The sequence below is a fragment of the Python bivittatus genome, unplaced genomic scaffold (genome assembly GCF_059951505.1).
Source record: "Python bivittatus isolate LINGU-HERP-01145 unplaced genomic scaffold, Pbiv_v1 ctg000160_np1212, whole genome shotgun sequence".
NCBI lineage: Eukaryota > Metazoa > Chordata > Lepidosauria > Squamata > Pythonidae > Python > Python bivittatus.
This window is the reverse complement of record NW_028277076.1, coordinates 4,326,907-4,350,674: the sequence shown is the minus strand read 5'-3', so window position 1 is coordinate 4,350,674 and position 23,768 is coordinate 4,326,907. Positions and strand designations below refer to the sequence as shown.

Below are 23,768 nucleotides of genomic sequence, written 5' to 3'. Positions count from 1 at the left end.
TGGGGTGGTCTGGAGTCACTCATGGGGGAGAGAGAAGACTGCTTTTCTCAGTGCATTTCTTCTCAGATCTCCAGCTCTCGCGAAGTTCTCAGATGGGTATTTCAGTGCAGCCCTGGAGAGCAGATCAAAGACCGCTTTGGATAAAGGGCATCCAGTGGGCACTGGAAGAGTGGACTTGAGAACCCCTGGCTGAGCTGCATCCATTTTCTGCACCAGGCTGGCTGAGATGTCATCTGCTTGGCGGGGAGATACTTTCCTTGGCACCACTGAACATACATGGGTGTTTTGGAAATAACGGGTGTGAGCTGGCACAGTTAGCACTGCTTTCAAGATCTCTGCCAAGAGTTCTTGGGACTCCCTTGAATAAAAAGCAGTGAGTAGCCAGTGGCTGGAGCTAATCTTTTTTCCCCCCATAAATCATCTTCTTACAATGCAGAGGTTTTGGATCTGGGCCCCCTCAGCTTCACCAAAATGTTTCTGATGTGAGAGTTTGAGTGGCAGGCAGAGGACCTGGCTGATCTTGAAAAGCTAATCTGGTTTAGGCCTGGCTTGGACTTGGATGGGGGAGCCTAGGAGACCCTGGAGCTGTAGCCTAGGCAGAGAACTAACCCTCCCCCCCTCCCCCAAAAACAGCCTGTAGAAGATAATGGTAAACCACTTCTCTTGTTTCCAAGGAAATGACATGGGCGTCTTAGTGAAGTCTATAAGAAGTGTTCACCGTTAGTGCCTAATCCAGCCTTTTCCAGCTGAGGTGTCCTCCAGATGTGTAGACCAGCTCCCAGAATCCTTAGCAGTGCTGAGATTCAAGAAACTTTAGCAGAGCTGGGAAACTGTAAAAGCTGAATTCCACATATCTGGAAGAAGCTGGGCTGGAAAGTGTTGGATTGAGAAAATGGGGCTCAGGCCTCTGCTCTTCAACCATCAGCTGTCTTCTGCACAGCAGCCTTGCGGAGTAGATGAGTGTGCAAAGGGGGGGGGCAGATGTGCCTTCTATTCTTAAATGAAGAGTAGAATAAAAATGCAGGGAGGAAATTCTTGAAAATCCACATTCTGTAGGAAGAAGTAGAGAACAGTCAACAGGTGGACTGAAATGCTTTTGACAGTCTGTAGATACTAAATTTGAAATGTAGGCTATAAGGTTCTCTTCCATCTTTTCCACCCATTGTTTATTAACTTGCTTTAACAATATTATGGTCAGTTTCCATTTTCCAGGCAGAAAATTAAGGCTGTGTTCTTTCCTCACATTTAAAACTTAATGTTGTTTGGTTCCTTTTTGCTCTGTGTCGCCTGAACCCAGCCCCAAAGATCTCAGGGCTTAATTTAGTCACTTTTTGTTTAATCAGCCAGAATTAGTTATGGTCACAAAGGCTGGGCTCATATACCATAGTTTGCAAGCTACAGTGGCTGAATTTACACATTTTGATGAGCAGACAATAAACAAACCCCACTGCTTTAGTGCATGCCCCCCAACACTAAATGTTTCCATGCTAAAAAATGACATAGTATATCATGGATGGATGGGTGGATGGATGGGTGGATGGATGGGTGGATGGATGGGTGGGTGGGTGGGTGGGTGGATGGGTGGGTGGGTGGATGGGTAGATAGATAGATAGATAGATAGATAGATAGATAGATAGATAGATAGATAGATAGATAGATATTTGCTTGAATGCACTCCTAGGTAAAAACTAGATAAAGAACATATCAGAAAGAATGTTGGGTTTGGAAGTGAAAAAGGCACCACTCATCCACCCAAACATATGATTTTGCCTCCTACATTCTGAAGTGCTAAAGCTTTGGTAGGACTATACCACGTGCACCTTCTGGTTACACTGGCAGGAGCGTGTCCATTATTTGATTGTGTTTCTACGATGACTGCATTTTTAAAACATCTCCAGCCATGTCGAGATAGGGGTGGTGATGCTTATTCATGCTGTGAATGAAAGATGGGGAATCTGTGTATGACTAGGCTCTGGCTGATGCTGGGATTCCCAGACCAGAATCTAGATCAGGATGGGAGTCAGGGTAATGAAGGCATGGTTGGAGGAGGGCCAAAAGAAAAGAAAAGAATAAAAGAAAAGTCCTAGGTAAATGGACGTGAATGCCCAAAACATAATGCTCTTTTAGTCCTGGGAAGCTCAACTGAAATAATTTGTAGACTGGTTTTAAGCGTCAGGGAGAGCCCATCACTTTTCTCTTTTAAAAAACAGTTAACCTCCTTTGAGACACATTGCCTCTTGCAAATTTGGGATTCCTGTGCTGAAGATCATCTCCGTTTGTCTCTTGTATAAGAGAGAGAGAGAGTTCTTTAAACATGCAGATGAAAGTTGCCGGTCAGCAGATCTGCCTGTGATTGCAGGGCTCTCTCCTTGCACTCCATTTCCTTTGTGATTGTTGTCGGCATCTGACACTGTGTGTGTGTGTCTATGCGTGCAGTCTTTTCTCCAAACTGTTCAGGAGCATTAGATTCTTGCAGCCTTGCCAAACCTCTGCAGATTTCTCATTTCCCATGGCAATGAAACGGGAAGTAAAAGTTTGAGAGTTTGAGGAAGCTGGGTTTCTGCAGAATGTCTGCAAACCCCACAGGCTTACTCTCCGTGCATAGTCTTACTTCTAAATGAAGCTGAAAGCTTAGGGTGTCCTCCAAATCCAAGTTGTTGAATTGTTGTGGCACTCAGAAGAAGCTAAGATTCCCCAATGTTTCTTCTTGGAATCTTGATTTGTTTGAGAGCTCCACATCTGTTGGAGGAGCAAGTTCACCATGAATGAAATATAGTCATGAGTTTATTCCAAGTAACCCAGCATTGTAGAAAGAAACTTTGCTGTTATGTATAAATATAGCTGTTATCAAAGATAGCTTTCCCCCAGATGATGCTTTGCACATGTCTTTACCTACAATCCCCATCCTCTGCCTGGGGATAATAGGAGTTGTAGTCTAACAGAAGACACAACCTTGGAGAAGTGTGATTAATATGAAAATCCAGCCTTTTATACTTGGGATTTTGGAGGGGGTATGTGCTTTAAGTTCAGGGTATGTATATCTGTAGTTAGTATCAATCAATCAAATCGACCCACTGTAGGATGAAAGCCTTTTTCATTGAAGGTTATGGACCATAATCTACCACGCTGGTCCACTGTGGATACGCTGATAGATGTTTTTCAATTTCCAGTCTAGGACTCTGAGAGAGAGATTGGCCCAAAGTCATCCAGATGGCTTCCATGCGTAAGGGTGGACTAGACCCTTGGTCTCCCAGTTCAGCGCCTCCACCCCTAGACCACGCTGACTCTCTCTATCCATCTCCAAACGGCCTTTCCTAGCATCCCAACTTCTTTTCAGAACAATCCAGGCAGTATGCCAGGTTAAAGGAAGAAACGTTCCTCTCCCCACCAAGTTTTTAAATTTTTCTGAGTGAGCATATTCCTGCTCATTCTCAGTGGAAGATCGGGAGACACAGAATCACGTTGTGTGCAGGCCATTTTCCATGAATGAAATATACCTTAAAGCAGCCATTGGAAGACATTAAAAAAAAAATATCCCAAAATAAAACTAGTGATTGTGATTGAACTGTCAGGTGTCTTGAGACTCTCAGAAAGCCTTGACAGTTCTGTGCCCATTCCACGAAAGTAGAGTCATTGGTATAATCCTTTATTCTGGCCTTTATAATTTAACTTGTGACTAGCGGTGTGTGTGTTTCTGTGTGTGGCATCCCCTGAACTCCCTTTGTGACAAAGATGATGACTAGGGACTAGAAACTTCCCTCCCAGCTCTCTTGACTTTTTTTTTGACAGATTTTTTTTCGGAGGGGGGGCTATCTCATGACAAGGTTTCTACAATGGGCTGTGAAACCTGATAAGAGAACGTATCAGCCGCACATATCGGTTCATAATGAGTCAGACCTATTCTTGCTATGTGCATCTGCCCTGAGAATTGGCTGCTGACCAGCCTTTAAATCAAGCTTGGCCTTTGAGGCAGCTGCTGAGCAGACCGTCCATCGGCTTCCCCCCCTTCTTCTCTCCAACCTCGTCCTTCGGCGGCGGGAAGAGATGCTGAATAGGGACCATCAGCTCAAACCGAACGCGAGGTCTTTTCAGCCTGACCCCTTGGAGACCAGATTCTGTGCAATTGAAGGAAGCATTGTTCCAACCCATGCATTTTGATGAAGCAGGTAGGATGAATTTGGCATTCCATCCTGCTGCGGTTTGCGTTTTGGCACAGCATGATAGAACTTAGATACAGAAAATATAAAAATCTACATAATCTATCCCCGGCGACTTAAACTGTTAGAGCGTCAAAACCGGTCGAATTCCTTAGTGCTATTTTATTTACTCTACGTTCTCTGCTGTGGGGTTGCTTTGTGCTTCAGAGTTGTTTTTTTATTTTTATTTTTATTTTTTTTGTTTGTTTGTTTTGCTGTGAGTTGCGTATTGAATTTTGTTCCCAGGTGCCGTAACGATATTTAACAAATTGTGGGTTGGGGAGAGGGTGTATTCAATTATTCCAGGCTCTGGTGCATATAACGGGGCATGCAGGAAAAAAATGGGGTGATCAGCCATGGAGCAAGTAATTCAAATACTCTATCTCTCCCTTCATCTTGGATATGTTGTAGTAGTAGTAATTATTGTTACAATTTACACCCAATTTACCAAATAGTTCTGACTGGATTTGGTTCTTCTGACTATCAGAGTCTTCCCAAGATCTAGAATAGTTAAAGATACCACCATAATATATATGCTGCAACTTTTTGTAACTGAGGAGTTGAAACTCTGTTCATTCCTCCTCCTCCTTTTCTGCACCTGATTAAATCTATGCTTCCTTGGAAAAAAGTTTCTTTCTCTTAACCCTCCTGTGATGCAAGACGTTGAGGTCATCTGGTGCACGCTACTTTGGCTGGTCTCAAAAAGCTAAGCAGGGTCAGAGCCGGTCACTATTTGGATGGGAGACCCCAGGGAGAATCCCAGAGTTGTAGGTCATGCTTGGAAACAAAAACCCTTTCCCCAAAGAAGGCAATGCAATCTCTACCTCCTTACTCCTGTGTAGAAAACAATATGGTTGTGGCCTTGACATTAGTAGGAGTCGATCTGGATTTGAGGGAGATTGCAGCTTGGGTGCAATTTTGGGTGCTGGAGAGAGAATTAAAAACAAAAGAACAAACCCCCTACCAGAGTAGACATCTCTGTTGCATAATTCTTTGCCACGTTGAGTGGCAGCAAACTTTTTGGTGGGATTTGAAAACGGAGGATATCAATGGAGCAAAAGAGGGCGGGTGGATTCAAAGAAGTGACCTGCTTCAGAATATACGTGGCTGTGTGCAGAGAACAGGCCTGGGTGGGTTTCATGCCCAGTGCACAGATATCTTGGAAGAAACAGAGATGGGTAGGTGGGCATGGCTGTGTCCTTACAGCTTGAGAACAGAAGCTGGCTAGGCCATAGAGTTGACAGCCGCGAGCAGCGTGACGTGGCAAACTTCAAGGGTCACCGCATTGTTGCTAAGAAACTGCAAACTTGCAGAGATGGCTGTTTGTATCAAAACCGGTGTCTGGCTGTGTGTCCTTCTGCTCTGTTTTTTTCCAGCTGCATGCATGGACAGGCGCACCCACACAGAGCTGGTACAAGCAACAGCCAATAAATCTGGCACCCATTTTTTAGACCCTTGGCCTATCCCCAGGTCCTTTCCTTCTCTTCTTTTTCCTGGGTTTGCCAAAAGGCTCTCGAAGCCCTGTTCGGCTAATTCACAGTGGCAAATTCACCCATGCCAAGTAAGGCTATATCCTGACTTTTCAGGGGGCGGGTGTTGCCAAGTCATCACCACCCACAAGACAGATGACATTTCTTCAGTTTTGCCATTAGCGTCTGCCTGATTTTCATTGTCTTGGATATCAGACCAGAAGTGACTAATCCTGTGGGCTTAAGGCTTCAACACTACATTGCACTGAGACACGATTTGGCACAATCGTGGTTGGTTGGCAAAGCCACAGGGAGATGGATTTGCACAACTTGCTGCAGCACCAAAGCTGAGAAAGCCGCATGATGGCTTAGCGACCTCTTGGACAGAACCAGCTGCTTAATTATCCATAGAAACATCAGAGGGGAGAGGCGCGTCTTGGAAGAGGCATTCCGTCCCATATGAAAGAACCAGGGAAGGCTTCTTCAACAATCGAGCAATGGTGGAATGTTAAAGTAGCAACGAATGGACAGCTGTTACGCACGCGCGCCCAGAAATATAGCTTTGCCTAGGATTTAAATGTGGCTTACTTAAACCTGCACGCGATGCAGTGGTTTCCACTTGGGCTTCTTCCAGATGAGGGCCAAACTGCAACCCGTTCTGTCGAAAGGCTGGGTCAAAGCCAAACCTGCTTGGGCAGGTTCCTCAATTCTTCTGAAAGCTATCAAGAACGCACCTTCCCAGCCCTTCCCAGCTTCACAATGTGCTGGAGAACGCAAAAGCAATGCTCAAACATTTGGCTGCGAAAGGAAGGCTGAGTTTTTGTTTTTAAATGCGAGATGGGCCACAAGCCTTGAACACAGAACTCTGGATTTCCTTCCTTCCTTCCTTCCTTCCTTCCTTCCTTCCTTCCTTCCTTCCTTCCTTCCTTCCTTCCTTCCTTCCTTCCTTCCTTCCTTCCTTCCTTCCCCTTCTTCTTGCTGACCCTTCCCTTCCCTTCCCTTCCCTTCCCTTCCCTTCCCTTCCCTTCCCTTCCCTTCCCTTCCCTTCCCTTCCCTTCCCTTCCCTTCCCTTCCTTTTCCTCTTCCCTCTCCTTCCTTCCTTCCTTCCTCTTTTCCTTTTCCTTTTCCTCTTCCTCTTCCTCTTCCTCTTCCTCTTCCTCTTCCCTCTCCTTCCTTCCTTCCTTCCTTCCTTCCTTCCTTCCTTCCTTCCTTCCTTCCTCCTCTTCCTCTCTCTCTCTCTCTCACATACACACACACACACACACACACTCCTTCCTTCCTTCCTTCCTTCCTTCCTTCCTTCCTTCCTTCCTTCCTTCCTTCCTTCCTTCCTTCCTTCCTTCCTTCCTTCCTCTCTTCCTCCTCCTCCTCTCTCTCTCTCTCTCTCTCACACACACACACACACTCCTTCCTTCCTTCCTTCCTTCCTTCCTTCCTTCCTTCCTTCCTTCCTTCCTTCCTTCCTTCCTTCCTTCCTTCCTTCCTTCCTTCCTTCCTTCCTTCCCAATGTGAAGAAAACTGCAGAATGGGCTCTGTGGGTGAGAAGGGACTGTAGTCTGCCTCCCCCTGCAGATTTAGGCACCGAAAGCATTGTTCCTTCTCCTCCCACCTCTCTTCCCTCCCCCTTCCTGCCCCGGTTTCCTTTCTCCGCAGATATTTGGCCGAGCAGATGCGTTCCAAACAGAACCAGTGTGTTTAAAAAAAGCATAATCCTAATTTCTTTGGGAGAAGAGACGGGTTAAAAAGACGAGTGGCTGGCTTTCCATCTGTGTTATTTCAAAGAGTTCCAGTCCAGTCCCGCCAAGATCCAGCTGGGGTTGAGTTCTTTAAACCAGGTGCGACAGCTTTACCTGGTGCTGTGCAAGGCCTGCTCAACAAGATCTCTGGGGTGTCCCCAGTGGAGATGGCCCTCTTTCTGGGAAGCCACAGGTGAAGGATTATGAGCGAGATTCATGCTCTTGCCATCTACGGGGAGAGCAAATGTATTATGTTTTTGTGGATAACTTTCTTTTCCAAACCCAGGGAAAATGAGAGGGAGGGAGAGAGAGAGAGAGAGAGAGAGACAGACAGCTTCTGTTCCCAGGAGCTCAGACATCTTTCCCAGAGCCAAATAACAAGGCGTATTAATAGCCTGGGTGCATAGCCCTTGAAAACCAAGTTTGCATTCTAATCAAGGAAAATGAGCTTGTCTGAAGCCAGAGACAAGGCAGCAACTCAGCTGCACTGAGCTACCCTGTCTAGTAAGTCAGGCTGGGGGGGGGGGGGAGGAAGAAGGCCAGGGACAGATTGTGCTAATTGCAATGATTGCAATTAACCAACCCAATAATAATAATAATTTTATATATTTCTTTCATATTAAATTTGGGGTGGCCGCCCACTCCAGTGAACTCTGGGCGGCTTGCAGTGCCTAATACGTCGTTAAAACATTTAAAAACAAGACAGCCTGGACTAAAAATAAACACAATAAAACATGACATGGCAACCCCCCCTCAAAAAAAAAAACACCAAAACAGCATTAAACCCAAGTCTGGGAACAAAGCCAGGTTTATGGGCTTTTCAGAACCTCATATGGTATTAGGACCCGCCCTTTGCAAAAATATATCTAGTTGCACACTTTGGCAAGGTGTGGCCAAATTCTGTCTCTTCTTGGAGACAAGAGACGAAGCTGTTTGCCACTGGTGCGGGTGCTCTTCGCCTTTGATGTGGGGGCTGGGGGAGAGTGGGCAAATGTGGGGAATTATTCACGGCTGCTGCTTCCCAGAGGGGTTGCCTGCCTTTCTCCTCTGATGGCTTTTCAAGAAATCACTTGCTCTGTGCCAGAAGTGGTGGGTGGGCATTTGCAAACGGATCAATCGATCCACCTGCCTGCCTGCCTCCAACCTTCCCGTGTCCAGGGTGACCGAGGATTTGATGAAGAGACATTAAAAGGGCAGCTGTGATGGATGGAGGAGCTAGACCAGTGTTTCTCAACCTCAGCAACTTTAAGATGTATGGACTTCAACTCCCAGAATTCCCCAGCCAGCATGCTAGGGGTTGAAGTCCACACATCTTAAAGCTGCTGAGGTTGAGAAACACTGAGATAGACTATAGGAGTCTTTATGGCTCTCAAGATCCACGTACTGGTTAGTACTCCCTTGTACTCCAGATGTGGGAGGACGGATCACGATTAGATGGTATCCCACCCCAACTTCTTTTTCGGCAGCCTCTAGAGAGGAACCCAAAATAAAATGGCTGAAGAATGTAAGTGGAGTTCTTCTCCTCCTTTTTATTTCGGGCAAATTGAAAAAAAGCAAGAATAACTCCCCACCCTAACAGCACAAGTAAACATTTCAGTTCCATTTCTGGGTTAGCCCGAGAGGAAAGGACTAGCTCAAAGTCACCCAGCTGGCTTCCGTGCCTAAGGGAGGACTAGAACTCGGGCTCTCCTGGTTTCTAGTCCAGCACCTTAACCATCACCCCAAACCGGCTCTACCATCTTGGGGCTATGAAGAACCCCCTGGTGATCTGTCCTTCAAAGGAAGCGATGCAGGCTGAGAAGAAAGTTGTGGGTGGGGTTGGGATCCAGGTCCCTCTTGGAAAACGGGGAAAAACCTTCCTCCCCACAGTCCATTTTTTGAAGAAAAAGCAAACCAGGGAGGAAGTACATACTGCCTTTGTGTGGATCTGAGTTGCAGAGTAACTTGGTTGCAGCCAGGACACTCCGTGTCCTTTTCCCAATTAACATCCTACGGTTTCCAAGTTCGCTTCTGCTCTGCTTGTTGCTTTTCCACCCACAGCTGCAGGGACACTGTGTTTATCTAGGCAAGCTGACCACCCCCACGAAAGGGGGTAGCGTTCAATGTGGCGGATGCCAAAAATGCAACCTTCGTTAGAAAGGTGGGCTGGGAGTAGCAACCTCCAGTTGAGGATGTGCTGCCGAGGAAAAAAACGAAGAGCTTTAATTTTAAGGGGGAAACACAGGGTGGGGGAAATAGATAGAATCTGTGAAGAATAGAGTGTCCCAGCTATGATCTAAAAAGCAGAAGCTGTGCTGTGTTTCTTCAACCGATCTGTGTTGCGGTCAGCTTTATAATCCTCTATAAAATGGTTACCGCCAAACTAACAGGGTCTCCTGTAAGCTGAGATCTTCATTGTCATGCTGTCCAAAGGTGGTTCACTTTTGGTTTGGGCTGTGGAATGAACCTTGCTGATTGGGGTTGATTCAGTAAGCCATGGTTAGCTATAGCTTAGTGCAACATGTAGACCATATAGTTGTGTTCGGTGAGTCCTGAATTGCCGAATGTGTTCCTTTGGTGATAGAATGGTCTGTGATTTGATGACCTTCAGATGCCTTGAAATACAGATCCCTGGTTGCAGCCCGGATGGTTTGGACAAGTATAAATCTAAGCTCGCTCCCTACATTCACAGGGAGAAACACTTTTTTGGTTAAGAAGCAGTTTCTGTATATCGGCAATGCATTCTCTGCCTTCCGGCTTGCCATTCAACAGATACCTCAGAGGAAGAAAAAGTGTTGGGAGGGAAGAGGAGAGAGAGAAAGACAGAAGCGCTTAGAGGGGAGAATAACGTGGAGGCAAAATAAGGATGTGCAATTGAGGTGAAAACAAGAGGAGGAAGTAGAACGAAACTGGATTGCGACAGAAAGAGCAGAGAAAGCCGCTTCTGGCAGGGCAATCCTCAGTCAGCAGAACTCGGGAATCTACAAAAAGATGGAAAAATAAAAATTGCCGAGGACTGTATTCCCGTGGAGCTCACGGTCATTTTCTTCCATGGAGCAGAGTCTAATTTAGGCCTTGAATGAAATGCTGAGGTATATACTCCAGAAAGGACTGACCGGAGCCGGGATGAAGACTCAATTTGATTTAATTTCCTTTGTACGGCACGGCCATTAAAATGAACTAGAGGGAATAAAGATTCCAGCCATGCATTTAATATGCTGCTCCCCTTCGATCAGGTTGAAAATGACCCTGTGGAGATCTCCAAGTCTTCCACCCCATTGCAGTCTCCAGTGGTGGGTCTGGAAACTACCCATGAGGGGGGTTGCTTGATCTTGGCTTCGTATAAGTTGTGCATTGAGCAGAGGTATTTCTCAGTGGGGAGACCCATGTCAACAATGAGTAGAAGGTTTTAATCTGAGGATGGAGGAACACCCTGTAAGGGAAGGGCGAACAATTTCTTAATTTCACTCTTAACTAAAACGGCGGGGAGCAAAACACCTCAGTCATAAGCAGAGGGATTCGCTCCTGGGAAGAGACAAAGCCGCCTTAAACCAGGGAACTGGGTTTAGGATGACGAACTGCTCAGGAATCTTGGCTTAAGTGATGTGCGGCCTGGTCTGTATCTGGCAGCTTACCATCCGCTAATGTTGCGCTCGTCACGGCATCTCTTTCTTTGCCGTTGCTGTGGATTCATTCATTTGTTAACCACCACCCTTCATCCTTCTTCTTTCTGGTCTTCTAGCCATCAAAGTGAGCTGCGTGGGCTCCTGTGGGGTATCTAACAAAATAAATGACACGGCGTGGACGGTGGAGGAGCAGTATTTTAATAGTACCCTGTCCCTGGCAGATAAAGGTAAGAAGGGAAGAGATCTTTCGAAGGTGAAGCCAAAGTAGAAATACATGGGTTATTTATTTATTCATCATTTATTTATTTATCTATCAAATTTATCACTGCCCATCTCATTGGAAGCGACTCAGGGCTTCCAGTGAGATGGGCAGTGATAAATTTCCTTGCTTTTTTTTTTTTTAATGGTTCAGGCTTTAATGTTGTGCTGATTTCATACGGTCCAACAGGGGGCAGCATGTGGCCGGCCTGCTCAGGACTCAGAAATGAACTGGGGGTGGGGGTGGATGGGAGACCACTACGAAAGTCAGGTTAGGCTGAGAAGCTGAAAAAACACGCTGGGAAGAGCCAACCGCAAACCGTATTGATATTGAGAAAAAACTGGCCAGAGTTGCTGGGAGTCAGGTGGCATATACATCTTAATAATAGTAATAATAATAACAATAAGAATAATAAATACGGGGATATTTCAATGAGGTTTCCAGAAATAGTTGGCTTGAATTGTGCTTCATAACTGGTCACGCCGTGTCTCCCTTCTAGGCAGCTTTGTGGGGCCTTTGCTAAGGCACCATTTAGAAATATGTTCAGCAAGGTAGCTCCCCTTTCTGATTTCCTATCGTGCATTGGTGTGAGTGGAAAAAAGTGATGTTGGGGCTTCTGCAAGGGGGCCACCTGAAATCCCATGGTGCCCGGGAACCGTTTTTTTACCCCCGCCTTTAGCAGCTCCGTCGAGCTCCAGTTGCTGAATCAATGGTGGAACAGCTTCCTGCCATCGTGAGCAACCGACTCTCCCCAAAACGGTAGTGTTCACTTTTGAAACGGTCCTGTTATAGTTGGAAAGACAGCGACAGCGAAGGAACTCCCTTCTCCAAACTGGAAAAATTATGGAAGAATCGAATCCCCCCCTACAGGCAGGGCAGCGTCCCACCCCCTTTACATCGCTGATGTGCCCACTGCAGCTTTTGGACCCACTGGTGCCAGGTGGGGCTTGCCAGCCACCCAAAGTTGGCCCACCTCTGCTGAAGGGTGGCAGGTCTTCTGCAAGCTATGACCCAAAGGAAATGCCTTTACTCTCCTTTCTCTCTTTGTGCATGAAAAAGACCATCTGGGAGGATTGGAGTGTTTATGTGGCATGTCCTTGCCCCAAGCTTTCTGGTTTCAGTTGGCCGTTGTCTGTGTGGTATCCAGACGTGGTGCCAACATATTTGCAATCTGCATTCCTGTCCCTAAGCCTCTTAATTTTCTAGCGTGTCGCGTTTTCATAATTCATTAATGAAGTTTCTACGTTGCCTTTCATCACGCGCTTCCCAGGTCGATCATGAGATTCATAACGCGTAAAAGAAAAAAACGCTCCATAAAACAGAGGAAGCCAGTTGGATGAGTCACCGAACGGCATCTTCTTTTAACAAGGTGTTTTTTCACTCGGTGCTCCCGCTGCGAGAAGTCGGTATGGGAAAGAAATCCATAAGTAGACGGTGCTTCCTTCTTGTTGGCTAAATGTTTGCATTGAGCTGGAGGCGGGCTGAAGAGGCAAGCGTTATGCCAAGCAGTCTTGGCACAACGGGAATGAGTGAAGAAACAGGTATTCCTTCAGCACCATTCGGGGGCTGGCAAGAACCCTGAATGTCTGTGATGGGTGCAATCGCATAATTGCTAGCGCAGTGCTCGTGTGACTCACCTGTTTTCCAAAAGACGATTCTTTCCCCAAACACCCAATTTCCAAAAAGCAAACTACTAGTTCGTTGCCAGTCCCTAGTGCTCCCCAGTTTCCCCTTCTTATTTTTCCAGCCCTGTTTTATCTTCCATGATGCAAATACGCTTATGTTGGACAGGAGGCATTGCTAGAAATAAAAAGGATCACAGCATGGTAGAAAATGCCCGATTCAGCTAGGTGAATCTATTAAACATTTAAAGGCTGTATTAGTACGATGGTGAAGCATGATGAGGGCTAACCTTGGCTTTTCCGGCATGCATCTTGCCAGTTTAACTTTTTTTTTTCATTTAAGGACTCTGAAGTCCACAGAGATGGGGCCGAGGAAGATGTAAAACGATGTGGCCTCCCAAAGCAATTAAGTACCAATCTTTTCCCAGCCAAAATCCAGCTAAATCCTGATGCTTTGACTGGAGCACCATGGAAGGATCAGCAAGACCTGTCTCTGGCGTTAATTGGGCATGGAGGCTAAGCAGGGTCAACTTAGAGAGCAGCTGAGCTCAAGTTGAGGAAGACTTGACCTTCTACAACTCTCATGCAGCCGAGATGGGACCTAAATTTGCCGTTTCCTTTTCTGCCTCTTCCCAGACTCCAGGCTTTTTGCTAGCAAACAATTCCTTTGCAGTTTGCTCCAGCTGGGTTTTCGCTTTCACGGTGACTTCCTGGTCTGGACTGGGCTCAGTTCATAAAAGGAGATGCCTGTTAATTACCGTTTGGCACAATTGGCGCGGTGACATTGAAGAGCGCTGGCTGGGCTCCAGATTCCTGGCGCTGAAGAGCCCCTTCTCTGCCGGCCAAAAAGCGGCTGGGATGATCTGATCTTAGCAAGGCTGCACCAGAACTCCTGGTGCAAAATAAATAGATCAGCAGCAGCAGCATTTCAAAAGGAGACTGTTCACCAGTGCGGTGGGGTGTGTAGAGCAGAGGAATTTGGGGTGAGTCATCAGGGGGAAAAAAAAAAAGGAACTGGGCAGAAAGGAACAATAAACCGGTCGAGCTGCTTTTTTAGACCTTGACGCATTAAAGGGGGCAGGGTGACTGTTTCTTATCCACGACGGCTTTCAACACGGTTTCCCTTTTGTGGCTGGTCCCGGGGCCTTCCTTAAAACTTCTGTTTGTTTTTATTTATTTTTTAGTTAATTGTACCACTTCTCTTTCTAAAGCCCTGAGGGGTAGGGTGGAGAAACCAGCCAGCACAATTTCCAAGATTTAGATCTCCCCACCCCGCCAAAGCTTTGCCCTTTCCTAGCCTGTTGCAATTCAGTCCACCAATGGCCCTCTTTATTTCTCTTTATTTTATCTGGATTTAATGTATGCGGCAGGGTTTTTATTTTTTTCTCCTTTTGCTAGGTGCTTTCCTCCTGCTGTGGGTGTTTTAATTTGCATCTGTTCTACGTAACCCTCCGAGGGTCCCCTTGGAGGGCAGTGGGACAGAAACAAGTTTAGTAAATTACATTCATGAAATAAACAAGCAAACCCTGGTGAAGTCATCCATGGGGTGTGAAGTCCAAAGGAGCACTTTCTCATCGGTGGTTTTGTTTTTCTACTGGGCTGTTATCTTTTTACATGGCGTTATCCGGAGTCAATGATGAATGGCGGGGCTTGCCTACCTGGGCAGGTGCGGCAAAACCTCCACTGGGCAATCAAGAGCATCTCTTCAGGGTCACCTTTGTTTACCTTGCTCTACATGCTGTTCGATTTTGCTTCCTAATCTTTCGAGAACCGACTCAGGAAGGGACCTGGAACTTTCCAAGGACATTCTAGCCCATTGGAAACCGCATGGGGTGCTCTGCCCAACCTTCCCAGCCTGGTCTTCATGTCCGATTTCTGAAAAGCTGCCTTTATTTGCTAGCTCAGCATTTTCATCCATTTCACCCCACTGGGTCTGTCTTTCCAAGCTGCTCTTTAGTGCAAATTTTGCTCCAAGGCAGCCAGCAGGAAAACAACCCAAAGATGCATTTCAGCCTTGATATTTATAAATCCACTGAAGCTTCTCTTCAGTTGTGAAAAGCTTCCCTCCTGGAGCTGACTTGCAGCTTGGCAGAAATATGGTAGACTGAAGCAATGTGCTGCAGAGGATGACCCATGGTCTGGTTACCATCTTCTGATCTGGAGGGCAGTTACAGCCTCTGTCTTTTTTGCATTGTGTAACAAACACATGTACATACAGATGTCTCTCTATATGTGTAAATAAATGAACTAAGATACTGGAGATAGTGACGCACAAGAGGCTACCAGACCTCATTATGAGTTGGCATACATGTGGGTGAATTTTTGATGGCTGGGGAAGGCGTACCACAGACTTGAGTGTGCAAAGTGATGATGCAAAGGGCATGGAGCCATGAACCATTTTTCTGCCCCTTCCTTGGGTTTCTGAGGGAGTAGAAAATAGAGTTGGGGCCCTACCTATAGTTCTGGGTGAGGATTTCCACTGGACTTAAACAAAGCCCTTGTGAGGATAAAAAAAAGGGAGGAAATGAAGTATGCCATCAAGAAGAAGGGTGGCGTGTTGGTTCCTAGAGGGGAAAATAGGAGAGAAATACAACAAAGGGAAAAAACTTCATCTGTTTTGGTATCTCTAACCTAAATATCCCACAAGATTGGTTTAGAAAGCTGGGAATGACCATTTGCTTCTCACCTTTGATGACTTAATGGGACAAGCTTAAATGTAAGAGGGTTGCCATTCACCCACTTGGCAGGATGTCCACTTGTAAGGTGCCTCTCTTCTCTTTCCATGAATCTTGGACTCATCCCATCTGTGGATTGACTTGAACTTGCTTCGTGCAGAAGAAGGTGGTAAAGATGCCCTCAAGTGGAACTTGACTCCTGGTGATTTTACGGGCACGTTGTAGCTTTCTTGGTCCCAGCAGAGAAGTAGTTAGCGATTGGTTTGTTCTGGTATGTGTTTTCAACGTCCAGTCTGTGGTACGACTCTGGGAGGGTGTCTCTTCTGCAGATTAACAAGACCTAACTTTGCTTAGCTTCCAGACTTGGAGCTAAGACAAGGTCGGCCACATGCTGTCTCTTGCTGTCACTTCTTGTGGGACTGGCAGCTAAAAGAATGTTCCAGGTAGTCATGAGAAGGGCAGAAATGCCTCTCTGAATCCACCCCCAGTTTCTGAGCACTTAAAGCTATATGATCTGCCAAGGTGGGGTGAACTGCTGATCCGAATCAGTGTTTTCCTGCTTTGGCCAAGAAGCCCTGGTTGCTAGGTGCGTGTCTCACTTCACCTTACTGTAAACGGGGATGACGTCAAATGGAAAAACAGGAGCCAGGAGCTAACGGGTACAGCCCTAAGCGAGCTCAGGTTTTATGTGTCCTGCTTAGATGAGGGAACAACTAAATTGTCTGTCCTTGCTCTCTCGAATGTGGCTGGATTGCAAACCCAGGGGAGTTGGTCAAGCGTGCCTGTGCATTCAGCAGGAGACAATAGCAGAAACTTCAAAATCTCAGTGCTGTTGCATACCTTAGTCAGGTAGAACTCCTCTACATGCAGAAGATCTGCCTGAAGCAGGTCAAAATTGAAATCCTATGTAGATCTACTAGCCTCAGGGTCAAAGTCCTAAGTTCTTTCATTCTTTTGATCAAGAAGCTTTTGGCTGTTCTTTTCCCAGCCTTGAGACTGGAATGCCCTATTCCATCTTTCTGTCTGCTCTGAGCAGTGTCCCCATCTCACCAATTTCATTTCCTACAGTACCTCCCCCGACATTGGCTTGCAAAGTTGTCTTCTCGGAACTGCCATTTTGACCTAGAGGAATCCCATGGCTACCTGGTTTTGAGGCAGAGAACAAGGGGTGAGATTAGTGATGCCCCTTTGACTGGTGGCCCAACATCACGCAATGTCTCAGCTTGTGGGCATGGACACACTTGAATTGCTTCTGAGTTGGATGTAACATTAGGGTGACTTCTTCTTAAATTAATTGAGCTGGTCTTTTTCATTCTGAGAGGCTCCCTCATCCTGGTAGGTCTCCCAGTTGGTTGAGCCACCTATCGCCTCTTGTTGGGTGGGGATGGTGTTACAAATTCTCAGGAATACCTTGGATTGTAGGAAGGGTGAATAGTCTTCATGTGTTACCCTAACACAATGTAGCAGTGCAGCCTCTGCTCTTCCTCCTCCTCCTCCTCCTCCTCTTGGAGGTATCTGCATTTCCAGTACAGAGAAGAAATCTTAAAATTCCTTTTGCTTTTGTGTTAGATAAACTTTGTAAATAAGCCTTGGATACATCTTGCTTTGTTCTGCTGGCAGGCAACAGCTTGAGGGGTGGGGAGACAGAAATGGGCTTTAGAGATTAGGAGATAAAGGATTGGCAAATGTTCTTCCTGAAGCACGGGTCATTGTGTCCAGGGTGTGTTCCCTCCCTGCCTGCTAAGAATTCCACAATAGCAAGTTTGTTTCTCAGCACCTTGACCTTTGTGTGCAGAATTTGGCTCCCTTTCTTCCAGCAAGGAAAATGCAGCCAGAGGCTTGCCTGGGTACATTATTGGAAAGTTTTCCTCCCCTCATTATTTTGTGCTGGTTCTTTCAGCTAATCTTCCTGAAAGACTGCATACTTTCTTCTCCCCCCCGCCCCCCGCTCTCTTTCCCACTCCGGCTAAACCTTCACGTCCCTTTTTTGATTATGGTGGGTTTGTAAACATGGCTGATGGCTTACAAATACTGGGGGAGCCCAGTGTGGCTTAGTCAACAAGTGGTGCAGAAGCAAAACGGTGGATTAGTAGCATAATGCAATGTTTATTATGGCCCAAAGTCCCAAATACCATAGGTTTAGTGCAATGATTGAAGCTGGCCTTTCTTTTTAGCAGATGTTCTCTGCCTCCCTGCAACGATCAATTCAGATTTCTGGGTTCATTGGGGCAGGAGAGGACCTGGAGGACAGAGGGGTTGGGGAGGGAGAAATGTGGATCCCCTATTTGGTTGTGCCTCTGCTCCCCACTTTTGGACTCTGGCTCTGGCCATGTGGACCGGGGGAAAGTACACCCCTCCCTTAGAGACCAGAGCACCTCTAAAGCAAGCCTCATTGTAATGCCCTCTTTGGAAACCTGACACTCAGAGACTCTCTTTGTCAGCCTGTGAACTGGCATTAGCCAAGAACAGCTTTGCAGGACAACTGGGGTCAGGTAACAACTACCTAAATGGGGCCTTCAAAGCAGGGGGGGAGGACAGCTTTTGCGCCCAAAGGCATGGAAACATTGATAACTGCCTCTCTTGTGAAACTTGGCACTTGACCGTAGGAGTGGTGGTGGCTGGGAGAAAGCAGGAAGTTTTCAATTTGTTTCAGCCTTGCATTTGAGGGCAGAGCCAAAGGAGTAATGCTTCTTCTTGTTTTCAGTGGAGTGCTTCAAAGGTTAGAAGCAAACTTGCAGATCACGCTGCTTTTCTCCTCCTTTTCCGAAGCAAAGCCATAAACGTATGCATTATTTGTGTAGATCCAATCCATGCTCCTTGGATGAAATCAGAGGTTTTAAAATTTGGGAGCAAGCTGAAGGCTACAGAGCGGGTAGAGCCACGTGGCCCGGCTGAGATTTGGGGAGATTGTCATCTGTTTCACTCCTCCAAATCACGGGGCAGATCTTTGGTTTTGAGCAATTGTCATCTGAAAGAGGTGGAGGGCCGTAGTAAGGAAATGTGGCTTAAACACAGGCAATATCACTGGGTTGCCAGAAGATTATTTTGAATTATCAGTCCCTGCTGTGACAAATTGCTGAACTTCTGTCTTTCTCACGATGGGAAGAAATGGCTGCTAAGGCCAAAATAAACTATATGTGTCCTTATTTGCTCCAGAAAAAGAGTTTCTTATTTGGCAAATTAGCCCCCACACTTGGCTACTCTTTGAAACGCTTCGACATTCTCATTTTCTTCCCACACTCATTTGCAAAGCAGCTGCAAGCACTCCACGCTGGGTTGGAAACAGAACTTGCTGGAAACCGACAAACCGATGTTTGCTTATATTTTTTTTATCATAACGATGCTCAATAAGCTATTTGCAATTCTGGCAGCTTTGATGCTGGATTGGAGCTTATTGCAAATTTACACCTCTGTAAATTATTACAGCGCTCTGTTCCGTATACGGTATTACAGTATTCTGCAGTATTCTTCTGTTCATGGGTATTAAATGGCTGCTGGCATCTTCGTATTATCTCTCAGTGCAATTTGCTTAATTCCCCCCTGAAGAAGGGCGGAGAGTCCAAAAGCTTTCTGATAGATAGTTTTATCAGAGGGCAATGATGAAGCTGTTGTCCAGAGTTTGAGTATAGGAGTCACTGGGACCAGGTTTAATCTGTTCCTTGCCATTAAATTACTCCTGGTCTCCATCTACTGGCTAGATGGAGTCATAACATTTGGGGCTAGTGTTAGACTTTTTTTGGGGGGGGGGGGAGCCAATTGATTGGACTGGTTCCCTCTTCCTCCATCATCTAGCAAGCTTTCAGTACCGTAACCGCTTCCACGCAGAATTAATCTTCCTCCACTGTTTCTTGATCTGAAAAATTTGGACGGGTGGACTACCAAATGTCTTACTCTCCCACTCTTCTGTTTTTCAGGGATCTTGACTGCCGGCGAGCACACCTTTCCGTTCCGTTTTTTGCTGCCAGGTAGTTGGAATACTTTTTTTCCTGTTCTCTGGTACAGGTTTGTGATTATACTGTCTCTCCACCCTTCCCACTTTACCTCTTGGCATGAACATACTGTTTATATATCTGATAATTTGGGGTGGTAAAAATTCAGGCTCCAGGGGCTGGCCAGACCCTTGGATGAAGTTAGTGGCAATGACCAGGTCACAGTAAGATTTGGATATTTGGCTTGGTAGATGCGTCCAGGATGCTCTTCTTCCCAACGTTTATGGGTTTGCATTATTGAATCCTATCTTCTCCCAGCCTTCACGATGGTGGGAACTTATCTGTACCTTTCAGGATGATGGGATGGATTAAAAAGAGTGAAGTTAGCTTTTGTCGTTTGGCAATAAAGTTGACTGGTTGAACTTTAGGCCACTCTAACGTTGGGACAAAATGAGATAACCGCCACGAACCCCTTCTGAGTTGGGGTTATTCATTTGTTACTTCTCTTTTTCTCTCCTCTCCTGAATGAGGCGCAACAGCAGAATAATCAGCCGCTTCTAGATCGGCAAGTTTGGGAACTGTGAGGATTTTTAAGCAGAAGTTTTATAGATGGATGATTTCCCCCCCACCCTTCTAATAGTGTATGTCCGTCCAGAGCTGTGTGCATAGTCCGTGCGACTATCAGGGAAGGCCAATGTTTGGCAATGAGGTGCAGCATTTTATCTTCCTAAGAATATTTGACTTCATGAAAAAAAAGTGCCCTTCGTAGTTTCTTGCTGTGCCTCACAGCTGGTGGGATTAGAATTAGCTAGTTGTACGGTATGCACTGGCATTTAATTTTTTGCAAGATCTACGTGCCTCCGATTTTTCTTGAAGCACAGTTGGGTTTGCCACATTTTCAGTCCCGGTTTAGCTCAGGCTAGGAGAAAACGGTTGGTGGGTTGTTCTTTGTTCAGAATAGTGTACATGTTACCTCTCTTTCCCCCTGAAAATAAGAAAATATTCTTTTCTTTCCTTCCTTGGAAACCAGCTTCGGCCCCCACCTCTTTCGAAGGCCCTTTTGGGAAGGTGATGCACCAGGTAAAAGCTGTGATTGAGACACCACGGTTTTCCAAGGATCACAAGTGCAACAAGATCTTCTACGTCCTCTGTCCGCTGAATCTGAATGACATCCCAGATATTGAGGCAAGTGGGGAGGGAGGATGAAGATTGCTGACCCGAAGCGTTAACCCACTTTTGTTTTTGACAGTGTTCAACTGAGGGCCGCGTTGCTCTGCCCAAGCCTGTTCTGTTTGTCTAAATTTCCATTTGCATGTTTGTTAATCCGCAATCAAGGTGTCTCTTGCTTGCCCAAATGTGTGGAGGAAGGAAGAACCAGCAGTGGTCTCTAGCACTGGCGGTGGGCTTGGTCCACACACAAACCACAAATCCTTCCTCATCTTATAGCTCCTGTTGGCTGGGGGGTTACAGGAACTGGGTCAACACACTAGGAGGATATAAGGTTGCTTGCTTCCGTAAGGGATGTCCACTCAGCTGATATGGTCCTCATCTGTGTGTTTCATCCCCGCAGCACTGCAACACCAACTCCATCACCAAGAAGTTTAGCTACAAGCTTGTGAAAACTGGAAATGTGGTTTTGACAGCCACCACCGACCTGAAGGGTTACACAGTAGGGCAGATCATCCAGTTGCGAACGGACATCGAGAACAAATCTGGCCGGGACACTAGCACCATTGTGGCAAGTCTCATCCAGGTAACAGTCTCTTGAAGATGGTGTTGGGTTGTCATGTTGGCTTGGTGTGCGGTCTTGAGATATTTGGCCCTGTGTGCTTCCCTCTTTCCACAGAGTGTTCAGTTCAGCTGCCTCCTTGATTCATTCACTTATATATTAACATTGTAAAATATATATATATATATATTATCATGTATAATATTTACATACTGCCTGGCCTTCAGATGCTCAAGCTGGGGTATGGAATTGGATCTTACCATAAAGTTGTGAAGTAGATTAGGTTGAGAGACAATGCCTGGCCCTCCAGTATCTCATGAGTTTCCCGGAGATGAACCAGATCTGTCTCCAATCTCTAAATAAGCTACTTTACCAAACTTGTGGTAATGAATTCCCTAGGTTAGTTCTGCGCTGCAACTTTCTTTGGCCTCTTTCGAATCTCCTTTTGCTCAGCTTCACTGATGGGCCCTGCTCCCACTGTCCTGTGAGAGGGAACAAAACTTCTCCTGGTCCACGCTAGATCCTCTGCATCTCAATCACATGGCCTTTTTGGTTCCTTCTTTTGGAGAAGCTTCTTCGTTTTGTTAGGGTTGGGTCTGGGGAAACGTGGGTATCTGTTAATAAATTCTTCTCTTCTCCCCTTGAACTCTTCCCTCCCCCCCGGCTGCCAGAAAGTTGCCTATAAATCCAGGCGGTGGATTTATGACTTGAGGACCATAGCTGAAGTGGAGGGCTCAGCTGTGAAAGCATGGAAATGCGCCGAGTGGAAAGAGCAGATTCTTGTCCCAGCATTGCCACAGTCCATTCTGCAAGGCTGCAGTCTTATCCATATTGATTACTACATCCAGGTGAGATCAGATTCCTGTTCTACCAGACATTGTGATCAGGGATTTACAGCTGAGAACCTCTGGTTGCTGAGAGGACAAATGGATAATAACCCTGGGCTGCCATAGGTGTTCCTCGCCATACATTTCAATATCCCTCTTAGCTTCCAAACAGTGAAGTGCTGGGGAGAATTTGGGAACCATTCAGTAGTGGTTCTAATACTAAGCCTTCGGTGTTATTTCTTCTTTTCCCAACACCAAATATAAATAAATGTGGGTTTCACCTTTTGGAGCTGAGAAATTGATGCAGGAGAAAGCTAGTTCCACTTGGTTGAAAATCTGGCATGGTCAAATCTGGGGCTAGGATTCATGGACTGAATATTTCATGCTTTGCAGAATGATTCACTTGTTGACTTCTTACAATGCTGGACTGTTTTGATGTTTCATGGCCTTTTTCCCAAATAGGAAGATGGGTTGGCCCATCAGTGGATGAGTGTACTTTGAGTTTGAAAGTTAAAGGACAACTTTTATGTCCTTCAGTCTACTAATACCTGAAAGACAACAATAAGATAAATCTGTTATCCTCACTCCTGCTTGTGAGCTTCTAAAACTAGCTAGATATGTGACGTGGAGGCATTAAGAGGCTGGATTAACTAGCAGAGTGTGCAAGGCCTTAGATCCAGTTGCAGAAAAGTGCTTTGAAGTACAGTGGGTAGAACACAGACATGGCCCTTGTCTGCAACTTTTTAAAGCAGCTGCATCTTTTCCAAAGATCTCGTGACAGCCCTTTATGTCTATGTATGCGCCTCTGCATCTTCCAAAGCATCATTTCGCTATTATTTTTATTTTGACATCTGGTTGGATCCAACCTGTCTCTTCTTGTGTTCTTCAACCCGCAGGAGTAGGCAACCGATGACCATCCTCCCCAAATGTTATTGCTGAATTGTTAGTTTGAAGGGGATAGAAGGAGACAGTTAAATACTCCAACCATTCTCCTACAAACTAGATTCAGTGCACTTTAAAATAAATAATCTTCCAACTGAATTGGATCCAGTTTAATTTTTCCCTGGCCCTGACCCATGTCTTCGAACGTGACCATGGGCTTACTTCTCAAAAATCTGAGTGTGGCCCTTGGCTGGAAAGATTGTGTGATTTTGTGGTGCTGTATTAATGAGAATCTCCACCCTCCTTATTTCTGATCATTCTCAGGTCTCCCTCAAGTCTCCCGAAGTCTCCATTGCACTGCCAATTTACATTGGGAACATTCCTGTGAACCGGATCCCCTTAAGCCCTTCCCACTTATCCCCAAACATTCCCTCGCCTGTGGTTCCGAGTGCACCCCCCGAAGAAGAGGAAGCAGCCGGGGGCTATTCCCACCCCATGGACAATATTTCAATCCCTACCAAGAGTCATTCTCAACAGCTGCCCTTCAGCTATGCCCCGGGCCTAAGCTTTCCAGAAGTGAGACCAGATTCTGAGCAGACCACCTCACCCAACCATCCCACACTTTGCTTGTCAACGGGTGCAACGGTTCCTTATTACGCCGAGGGAGCTGTCGTTCCGGTGGCTACGGCCAGCTCTTTGATCCTACCGCCAGAGTATAGCACCTGGGGTTACCCATATGGTAAGCCACTGCTAGATTTGGAAATGAATTGTCCAGGGGCTGTGGAGAGCCGAGACGAGAATTTGGCCTCCCTAGCTGGGATTGCATGTGGTCCTGCAGC

The 23,768-nt window shown here is 46.2% G+C and overlaps 1 protein-coding gene across 2 annotated transcripts in view; it reads left to right on the top strand.

The window, feature by feature from the left end:
* ARRDC1 (arrestin domain containing 1) overlaps nucleotides 1-23,768 on the top strand; it is a 30,937-nt gene that overhangs the window by 4,971 nt on the left and 2,198 nt on the right. Inside the window, exons 2-7 of one of the 2 annotated variants that reach the window (XM_007421476.4) lie at nucleotides 11,123-11,233; nucleotides 19,477-19,527; nucleotides 20,522-20,676; nucleotides 21,062-21,244; nucleotides 21,892-22,068; nucleotides 23,254-23,668. In XM_007421476.4, the coding sequence (XP_007421538.2) occupies nucleotides 11,123-11,233; nucleotides 19,477-19,527; nucleotides 20,522-20,676; nucleotides 21,062-21,244; nucleotides 21,892-22,068; nucleotides 23,254-23,668 (1,092 nt within the window). The remainder of the gene's footprint in view (nucleotides 1-11,122; nucleotides 11,234-19,476; nucleotides 19,528-20,521; nucleotides 20,677-21,061; nucleotides 21,245-21,891; nucleotides 22,069-23,253; nucleotides 23,669-23,768) is intronic. The other variant, XM_088146967.1, reaches the window with a different exon arrangement.